The sequence below is a fragment of the Camarhynchus parvulus genome, chromosome 17 (genome assembly GCF_901933205.1).
Source record: "Camarhynchus parvulus chromosome 17, STF_HiC, whole genome shotgun sequence".
NCBI lineage: Eukaryota > Metazoa > Chordata > Aves > Passeriformes > Thraupidae > Camarhynchus > Camarhynchus parvulus.
In genome coordinates, this window is record NC_044587.1 from 5,628,607 (window position 1) to 5,638,982 (window position 10,376).

Genomic DNA, 10,376 nt, shown 5'->3' on the forward strand with positions numbered 1-10,376 from the left:
AGGCACAGTTATTTCCACAGCTGCAATGCTCTCCTTGGTCACATTTGATATAAATGTACATGCAAACCACCAGGGATATATGCATATGACCTTATTTGCATTGCATCTTAACAGCACCAACTGGCTAACATCCAAACCTGCTAAAATGACAAAAACAAGTCAAACACTCAGCTCAAGCAGCAGATACAACCTCAAGCTACATCTAAAAACAAATATTGATTCTTATGAAGCACACACATTATCCATTTAGCATTCATATGAGTATTTTTTAAATAGTAGGTATGTGGATTCTCTGTACTGAGGCAGAAAAGGATATATTGTTTTTTTATAAAAATATATACTTTTATTTACCCCACAAATGTTAGAAACCCCAAGTAGCTGTCAGCAAAAAAAAAGTAGTTTTGTATTTCACAAGTACATCATCAAACTCTTCCTTGGGTTTGGCACAGGCAGACAATTGTTTCTAACAGACAGGACCAATTACTGTCTTGGCAAAGTGAAATTATCTCCACCATAATTATGAAATATGCAATATATAATTAAAACATCTCCACTCAGTATCAAAAAACTTTGTACATTTTCAAGTACACTAATAAAAGTTGCATTGCTTCAGAGTTATCTGACAGAAAGGACACCAGGAGGACATTTCCAATTTCCCAGAACAATCACAAGGTAACAGTAGTCTAAAATATTCCAGAGTCAGTTTACAAAATACATAAACCAAATACAAATTTAACTTAGGTACTAGACAATTTTAAAGACAATGTTAAGTGTTTTACAGGCCTGAATTACAAAGCACATGTTACAACCTCTTCTAAGCAATCCCAAGAACTATATGGAAAATCAAATTATTATTCTCATATGAGAACATGAATTGTTCTACAGCTTCAAACCATGGTGCCTCTAGGAAAAACAAACCCCAGTCTGATAAAAATAACATTTCCAACTTGCAACAGTATATTGCCAGAATAATTAACCACCTTGTAGAACTCAGAAGTAAATTTTCTCATCTTAGAGGCCACCAAAACAGTTCAAGGACAGCTCACTGTAAATCCAACAGATTTCCCATCTCCCCTATTCATCAGGGAGCTGTGGATTTTCTTGACTGCCCCTTCTCCAACAGAAAAAAACCATAGAATTGTGATTGTTACAGGAGCTCTTCTGGAGCCCCCACAAACCTTTTGGAGCAGTGAGTCTACCTCCCCTCAACCCAGAGTCCTGCATTTTGGAGTGAAGTTACATCCAAGGGAGACACCAGAGTCAGCACTGCTCACCCTTCACTAGCCTCACCACAGATTTTAGATTATGTTGAGACAAACAAGTCCATCAGCATAATTACAGTTGATTTATAAAAGATGTAAGAAATACAAAAATAAATTTGTAGCAGTAATTTTGAGATTGATTATGCTGGTAAGAGTTCATAAAGCTGTGAGGTATTTTCACTTCCATGAGCCAAACAGCACTGTGGAATTTTTCAGTCCAAGAGTCCTTAACTCCAGAGCCATCAGCACAATGGACTTAAAGCATCTTCCACTGCTTAAAAATATGAAGGAAAAGTCTTGAAGTTTCAGTAATTTATTATACAAAAACTTATAAAGATCTAATGCAAAGATTAGCTTTAAGTCTAACAAATAAATCTTGAATTAAACATTAAGGGGAGAGGAAATACAGGCTGATTTATGTTCTCCAAAAGGAAGGTGTCAGAATGCCCTTTGGTAATGGAATTTCCTCGGCACGTAGACATTTCTAATGGAGAGAAAGACAAATAATAAAGATAAATAATAAAGATAAATATTTTAATTTGGCATCTCTTCTCAGGAATTCTGATGGCTCTTACTATACATGCAAAGCATTGCTAATAAAATGTACCAGTTTAATTATTAAATGAAAGTACAACTCCAAAGCTGTCATGTTTTAATATCATAATCCAAGTCAACATTCACAGAACAATTTAAACAATCAAGTAGTTACAGTTTTGCAAGCTTTATTTTAAAAAATATGCAGAATGCAATGCTAAACAAACACTACAGAAAGCAGTTCAAATTGTCACTTCCCCATATATTTAATCAGGACAAGTGCTAAAAACAAACAACTACTGATAAGAAACAGCCTTGACAGAAGTGACTCAGCAGAATCCTCCTCAACCTGTACATCTCCTCTCACTGATCTTCCTTTATAACCAAAATACATTTTCATTGATAAAAATTAGATGTGAGGGAAGAAAGCAGGGAGATGTTCGATATCATAACTATCATTAAGGTAATTCAGCAATTGAAAAGTTACAAAAGATGGGTTAGATCACAGAGAGAGGTCTGGTGGGTGGCAAGCAGTGCCAACCTCATTATCCAAATGATGCATATATTCAGTGATGGGAAAAAACAAAACTCAAACCAAAACATCTTGAAATTAAATGAACAAAAAAACCCCCAAAACTGCTTTACCTGCACAAAATTCTTCAAACGTGACAAACAGCCCATCTGGCCAGAGCTGGTCACAGCTTCGATCCTGCAGAAATAACAGCACGTTTCAAAATCTATTCAGAAAGTTGGGTTTGATTCACAAGTGGGTGTGGGGGTGGATGGCAGGGATTGGAAAACATGGATGAGTCATTTCAGAATGAACACCAACATGCCCAACCTCAGATATCATACCTTGGGATATAGAATTTCTGGATAAAGAACATTGTTTTCCAGAACTGAATCCCATACTGCTTCATCAGAGCATTGCCACACACCTGTGATACAGAAAGGCACCGAGTGCAGGTTACAGAATTCAGTTTCAGACTTGCATGACAGCTGCAATGAACCTGCTCCACACCAACCACTTAATGCTTTACTCAGACATTTAAAGAAATACACCTACACTAAAACAAGCAAATCCTCCAAATGCTATTAGTGCTACCACAATCACCTTCTTTCCTGTTATATGAATCTTGACATCCTTCATTTCACCCCAGTCTCCCTCCAAAAATAGTTCTCTTTGCTAACACCATGTGCTGGGGTACACTGTGGTCATTTCCCCACTGTGATTGCTGCTGAGTGCAGTGATTCATCAGCTTTCTACACACAGTTTACAGGACAAATGCTCCTCTGACTTCACCACCCCTAACACTTTGCACTTTCTCATCTGTACTTTTACAGTTCTTTAGAAGCATTTGAAGAGCAGAGAAGCTGCTTGTGCTCAACAGTGTTTGTGTCCCCTGACTTCAGCCTTTAACTTTGGCTCTTATTTAGCACAGGCCTATTATCTCAGGATATAGGATTAATATCCATCAGGCTCTGATCTTTTCAGCCTGAAAAATCTATCCTGTTTTATGAACTAATTTGGCTGGAGCAGCCACAGGACCTCCTTGCACAGTATGAACTGCCAAGTACTTAGAACAGACCTTATATAAGATCATACAGCTATTTTTAAAATAACAGAAACCTTAAACAGAATCAAATACAACAACAGAAGTTGTGTTTATAAAAACTTCAATTTTGAAATAATTCTGTATTTGCAAAGCTGTATTTGAAAGAATGTGGAAACATTCATGTTCCTTGCTGAAGGAATAAGAACAAGTTAAAAAAACCTGCTGTGAATCTCACCTCAGCAATCCCTTCAGAACCCAAAAGGATGTAAACTGGGGACATTTAACTACTAACAGTTATCCACACCACTTACTTCCAGGAAATCCAAAAGCAGCATAGCTGTCACATCTGCCAGAGGCTCCAGATTCAACATCTGTGCAAGCCAGCGCCACCCATAGCTCAGACCATGAGGATGAGCCTACAAAGCAACAAAGAAGCTACTCAGCTCTTGCTTTATGACTTGTAAAACACAATTATCAAAACAGACAGTTTTGTGATTGACTTTCTTCTTTATAAAACTTGATCATTGTGAAAACATAAAGGAAGTAGAGGTTCACGCCATTAATTACTTGGCATTGCTTTGTTCATCATGTTTTATGATCATTTTCTTTCAAATATATCCTGAGCTAGTTTAAATTCAGCACACCTCAACTACAAAACAAACTTCCAAAACATTTAATAGACTCCTGGGACAGTAATAAGGTTCTAAGTATAATGCCACACACATACCCCTTGTCTGTTTCCATACGGCCAGCGGAGCTGAATGATGGCAGCATAGAGACGAATCATTCCTGACATCCTTTTAAGAAAATGATCTTGTTCTTCCACTTTAGAATCATGAACTTCATATCCAAGCATCCTTAGTAGGAGAAAACATTCTAGTTTTAGTACAGCAAAACACATTCACTCAAGTCCCTGCAGCTCTCAGCTTACTTGAAGTCAACTCTACTGAGAACAGGGATTTTTCAAAAACATGCAACATGCAAGAATTATTGAAAGGCTGATCATCACCCTCTGGATCATATGTTCCACTATGTGGTGAGGCACTGGAAAGGACAGGTTGGATGGGGCTCTGAACAACCTGGTCTAAGAAAGGTGTCTCTGCCATGGCAGGGGGCAGGAACAAGATGGGTTTTTTGTGAGTGAACCTCCGGAGTCAATGCCTGTGTGCTCAGGGATGGGGGAAAGTGGAGCTCACTCAGAATAGTCTTCATCCTTGCAGGGTTCATGCAGAAAAAGCCCAGTAGTGAATTTACCTCTGATACTCTTCCACAGAAGTCCCTTCTTTCCGAGCAGGGTAAAATGGCACAGAATATGGGCACTTTTTGTGCAGATGAGCTAAAAAGATGTCTCCGACTCGAGGGTGTAATTCCCAGATTCCTGAGAGCACCACAGCAATTGGGAAAGCTGAATCATGGTGAAAAGATACTTCTCCTTCCCCATGTTTCTGGAGGGTAGAAAAGGAAAGTCAGCCACCACTCCTTCAAGTAATTCCTCAGGCAAAAAAAAAAAAATTCCTAATTTTTGTAGTTAGCCTTTACTAAAGAATCTGAACGTTTCCATGGCTATGAACCAAGGATAGAAAAGCTGATGAAGCCACATATCCTCAGCTCCCACAGAGGATGACAATAAACTGTGTCTCAAGACAGAAAAATGGGATTAGCAAACACAGGCTTAAAGTGCAGGCTGCACAGATATTCTCAACCCAAAGAATCACTTTCATATATTTACAAATTAGTCACAGTTTTACTCCATGGGCTGATTTTTGCATGCATTTGTTCCTGCAGGGAGAAAAGTTTCAAACAGCCCACATTTTACAAATAAAGACAACAGAAAAATACTGCCAACTCCAAAAAACAACTTTAACTTCATTTCTTGATAGGTGCTAACAAGAAAGCAGGGACTGAAGTTTGCCTCCTGAGCATGAAGGTTGGGGTTTTTTGTCCCCCAAATTCTGCCAAGATATAAGGTTTGAGCCTATATATAGTTTTGTGATACACCATAAATTAACTGTCAAACTATTTTCCACAACACTGCACCTACCTAGTTCAAAATATGTAAGATGTAAGCCTGAAATTTAAAAGTGTTTTTCCTCCCAGAAGAAATAAAATAAGGGTTGGAAGTGAAAGAGAAACTAAGTTTTTTTCACTGCATTCATACAGGCAAACTGAACACCCAAGGATTTTGTTCTTCATAGCTGAAGAGACAGTTCAGTGTCCAAAAGCATCTCCTAGAGCGCTGGCTACCTGTGCCACCCCAAACAAGAGATTTCCTCACCACAAACTTCTCTGCAAGCTTGTAGCAAACAAACTCCAGCCCCTGTGGATGCTGAGTCACAGACACCGTTTGTCCTTCAGTCTGAACAGGCTTCCCAGACAGCAGATTATTGATCTTGTCAAACACCTCTCTCAGCTTAGAGCCTGCAAATACATAAGGAATGTATGGAGACAGAAGATAAGGGAACAGCAGACAAGTCTTACCCAGAACACACCAAGCTCACCAACACCAGACCCAAACCCCAAAGGGCACCTTTGCTCCCTCTGATTAATCAAACTTAATCCTGATGAAGAAAGATGCTTCTGAGGGAAGCAACAGGCCTTCAAAACACAAGCAAACCCTCCTGCACAGATAGGCTGTGTGCAGGTCAGCTTCCTGCTACAGGAACACTTTATATGCTTGTGCCCTCATAAAATCTTTAAAGCAAAAGGAATTTCAGTGGGATTGAGCTCTTGGTGTTTTCCTGACCTGATATGCTAGAGATCTGGCTCACAGGGATGGTAGCAGCTTTCTGCAAGTTTGTTTTTATCTTCTTCACCTGGAGAACAAACAAACAAACAAACAAACAAACAAACAACTTTAAAATCCTTTCCAAACTAGTACATATACATATATATAATAGTTTGGATGAGCAGAGTAATAACAGGTTGCTACAACACAGTTTTTAATTTTTTTTGATGAATGAAAATGAAAACTATCCTGTTTACCCTAGAAATTAATATAATCTCTCTTCAATAGTATTAACAATTTGTTCATACCTCAGTGTTGCCTTTGCAGTTTGCAATTTCACTGAAAGCAGCAACACATTGCTCAGCAGCATCCTGAAGCTGCTGGTACCACTGCATGATACTTTCTTCTGTTTTAACCTGAAGTCCTGTTATTAAAAAAAACCAAAAAAAGATGGTAACTCAGAAAGACCTAAACCTCTAGTGAAAAAATGAATTTTAAAAAAATGCAAGTCAAAGGAATAAAAGATTTTTAAAAAAGCCTAACCAACCTTCCTTCTGCTGCTTTTCCCCTGTTTGTTGTGCAGGGACAGGAGTCTGACTCTTCATCTGCTCTTTTTTCTCCAACTCTTTCTGCTTTTGTTTCTTTTCCTCTTCATCTTTCCTCTTCTTTTCTTCTAGAGCTGCAGTGATTTCCTGCTGCATGCTGGATATCAACCCTCGCATCTCCTGCAGGGCTCGTTCAGTGCTGGCCACATCTGCTTGAGTTGGGAACCCTCTCTGCCATGAAACATGAGAGGTAACACAGCTTTAATCTCTGGTTCCAGGGTCAGAGGGCCATCAGCAAGCACAAGGAGCCTTTGAAGCATTTGCCTTCAGATAATCTGGGAGCTAACTATGTATCTTATCCCCATCTCCTTTATTTGTACATAACATTGGTCCTAATATTTGTAAATAATGCAAGTCCATGACTAAATCTCCTAAGATCTTGGACAACAAAAATTAAGAATACACTTGGACAAGTGCAAGTGAACTCCAGTGCAAAGCCCTGACAGCTCCCTCTGCTGAAAGCCAGCTGCGACAAACTGGAACACAGGATTAGCCTTATTAGTGCTTTATCTTTCAATACTTGTATCCCATCCTAGAAAGAAAAAATGTCAAGGAAAAGCCACTGCAGAAAAGCTCACGAAGAGAATCATAAGATGTTCAGTATTTAACAATTCATGAACCAGTCCACTGTCACAGAGGGAACTTTACAGCACCAAGAGTTTACAGCAATTTAATTTGAATCTTTCTCCTGTAGAAGTTCTCATGCATTTTGATAAGCCATTTCAGGAGAACAGCTGAAGTGCCAGAGGAAAGAATTCCCCTTTGAAATTGGGTGCTTTATAGGATGAATATCTAAAAACATTGCTGTGACATCTCATTTAAGGGCCTCATGACAAGCTACCTTTGAAGACAGCTACAGAGAGCTTTAGGAAGGAATGACAGCCCAAGTTAACACCTGCAGAGCCTGTACCTCGCTCGTGCTGCGGATGAGCCCTGACACCAGTCCACAGATCTGGTTGCCACGATTGCTGTAGGCAGACAGATCAATTCTGGGCAAGTCTTTGTGCCTGTAGTTGGGATCAATTTGCTGGTTCAGCTGCAGCAGCTCCTCCTGGATGGAATAAAGGCGCCGCAGCCTCTCCTGGCCCTCCTCCTTGCGCAAACGTTCCAGCTCCTCCTGCCGCTGCCTCTGCTGCTCTGCCTCACGCAATTTCAGGTTCAGTATCTGGGGAGACAAAGACACAAGAGTCATAAAATACCTCAATAACTCCAGTTGTACAGCTCCTTCCTGGTCTGATGGCTCCAGCTTTACAGGGCCTTCCTGTTCCTAGGACACAAGTGCCTTTACTGCATTTCCACATTGCAGCAGGTACCCAGGATAGCACCGGAAAATCCATCCTCACTTCAGAGTGTCATGAAAATACAAATAAATCAATTGGTCTTTCCAGTTCCCACCCAGCAGTCATGGTCTTTTATGAAAGACAATTCTTAAGAGTCTCAGACCTTTGCTCTATGTCGGTGTTCTTCCTTCAACTTCTCTTGCTGCCCCTGAGCCTCCTTTGAGCTACAACACACATAAAGACAGAAAAACTGTATTCAAGACATTCAGGAGACAAAACACAAACCAACACACAGGAAGCCACTCTTAAACCAAGCTAAAGGAACTTTAGCTATCACAAATGTTGCCTTTTTCTAACCATTGAAACCTCAACAATAGCCAAACATCTACTCTGACAGCCAAACTCTAACAGGATAGTTAATGTAAGACAAACAGCAAGTGAAATTTCCAACCACAAGTGACTAGTACAGAACTGTCAGGAGCAGGAATTAATCTGCACTTTGATTAAATGCTATAAAATTCTAGTAATACCAGAGGTAATCTCACCTCTTCTCCATTACTTCTTGCAACTCTTGGAATTCCTGATGCCGCTTCAGCTCCCGCAGTTCATCAAAGCGCTTCAGCTGCTCGCTGGCCTGGGCATAGGCTGCCCTCACCATCTGCTCCTGCTCCTCCTGCCGCTGTCTCAGCCTCTCCTGCATTATAGAGGGGCACCAAAGGTACTCAGTGAACACTGTGGACAGAAGAAAACACAAACTAAACTGCCCAACATTTATAACTTGCTGTCCTTGCACTGTTACCTCTGACTCTGGAGCTCTCCTGGGATTCACAGACACCCTCTCAATCATTTTTTCTTACCTTTGCTTTCAGCCTGTGTATCTCTTCATACATCCGAATGCAGCCTTCGACTTTTGCAACTTTAGATGACAGAACTGCTGCTGGAACAACTTCTTGCTTTGTTTCCTGGAGACTAAGATGATCATTTTCCTGCATGGTAAGCATAAAAGCAAAATCAGCGACTAAACACAGGATCAGCAACTCACGGAGGAAAACAGAAAAAGCAAGTCTCCTGAACTATTATTTGCCCAGCTTCCTACCCTTCTGCCTTGTAAAATAGAGTCAGAATACATGTAAGTCACACAAAGACTCCAGAGAACCCAGTGGGGTTACTCATGGAGTTTTACAACAGCCCTGACCCTCCTCTGTGACCTTATGGATCAATCCTGTGCTGCCAATCCATAACACAACAGAGCTCCAACTATTTTCCTCAGTTACGGTGAAAAATGGAGTTTGCTTTGGGTCCACTCTGAAACATTTTCCTATGAAAATCTTGTTAATACTAATTTTATCATCACCTGTTCATACTACAAAAATAATTAAAACTAAGGATGTTTTCCCCATAAATTAACAGAGCACAAACCAGCCTTGATCTGACAATTTATGACAGCAAGTGAGGACCTTTTTTATTCTCACACCTGCTCCATAAACATATGGATTAAATTCAGAAAGCTACCTTGGTCTCACTGGGCTCTGCAGATGAAGGTGGTGATGAGCTCCGCCGGCTGTCAGGCGGGATCTTCTCCGCAGACGCCCTTTTTGGGAGTGGGGTGGATTGTTTGGGCGTTGAAGTCCCAGAGAGTGTGATTTCCTCTGCTAATTGCCCACTAAGGCTGTCCAGCACCCAGCCGCAGTAAGGGGAGAGCTCAACGGGAGCCACACATCCTTCCAAGGCAGCCTTGAGAGAAAACATTCTCCGTGAACGGGGCACAGCCTCAATTTCAATAAAACTTTAACACACCATGAGCACACCTGCACAGTTAGTAGCTGCTTTATCATCGCAGCTCAGCATCCCATTTAACCCTTTTTTCTGCTGTCTTTCCAACACTTTTTCAGGACTATCCTACTTTCGCAGGACATTTGAACCCCCTCGGACAGCCCCGCTCCCTGACCCGGCGCTCCCGAGCCTGGACCCGCTCTGGGGCTATTTCAAGCCCTCAGTGTCACCGGCATGAGCGGCCGCTGTTTCCCTGGACCCGCTCTGGGGCTATTTCAAGCCCTCAGTGTCACCGGCATGAGCGGCCGCTGTTTCCCAGCGGGCAGGGCCGACTCCTGGGGCGCGCCCTCACCTCATCCTCCTGCCAGTGGCTGCAGTAGCTCAGCCGGCCCTTGCTGGAGAGGCGCAGGGCCTCCAGAGTGTCGAAGCGGAGCTGCCACGACTCCATGACGATCGTTCACTGGCCCAGGGGCTCCCTCACGCCCCCCAGGCTCCCTCACGGGCGGGCCGGCCCCATCCCGCCCCTTCCGGGCCGCGCTGGCCGCATCCACCGCATGCCGGCGGGACGGGCGGTGCCGCCCCCTGGCGGAGTGGCGGGGCCCGGCCCGGCGTCGCGGGTTCGAGTCCCGCCCCCGGCAGGG

The 10,376-nt window shown here is 42.0% G+C and overlaps 1 protein-coding gene across 1 annotated transcript; it reads right to left on the reverse strand.

Moving 5' to 3' along the window:
• Positions 1-356: 356 nt before the first annotated feature.
• Positions 357-10,240, reverse strand: GLE1 (GLE1 RNA export mediator). The gene is made up of 16 exons (XM_030961342.1): positions 10,088-10,240; positions 9,475-9,696; positions 8,820-8,948; positions 8,508-8,656; positions 8,126-8,186; positions 7,593-7,847; positions 6,625-6,853; positions 6,386-6,501; positions 6,096-6,165; positions 5,628-5,770; positions 4,607-4,797; positions 4,080-4,209; positions 3,664-3,768; positions 2,652-2,734; positions 2,442-2,505; positions 357-1,746 (listed from the first exon to the last, which is right to left on the reverse strand). Exons 1-16 carry the CDS (start codon positions 10,181-10,183, stop codon positions 1,678-1,680), a joined length of 2,112 nt encoding a protein of 703 aa, XP_030817202.1. The 5' UTR covers positions 10,184-10,240; the 3' UTR covers positions 357-1,677.
• Between the last annotated feature and the right edge of the window lie 136 nt (positions 10,241-10,376).

What these genes read in the sequence shown, in the direction of transcription:
- GLE1 (XM_030961342.1), bottom strand. Translation starts at nt 10,183, where the DNA reads ATGGAGTCGTGGCAGCTCCGCTTCGACACTCTGGAGGCCCTGCGCCTC. An exon ending in TACACAGGCTGAAAGCAAAG is followed by an intron (nt 8,657 to 8,819) that starts GTAAGAAAAAAT and finishes TCTATAATGCAG; the next exon opens with GAGAGGCTGAGACAGCGGCA. An exon ending in TCATCCGCAGCACGAGCGAG is followed by an intron (nt 6,854 to 7,592) that starts GTACAGGCTCTG and finishes GTTTCATGGCAG; the next exon opens with AGAGGGTTCCCAACTCAAGC.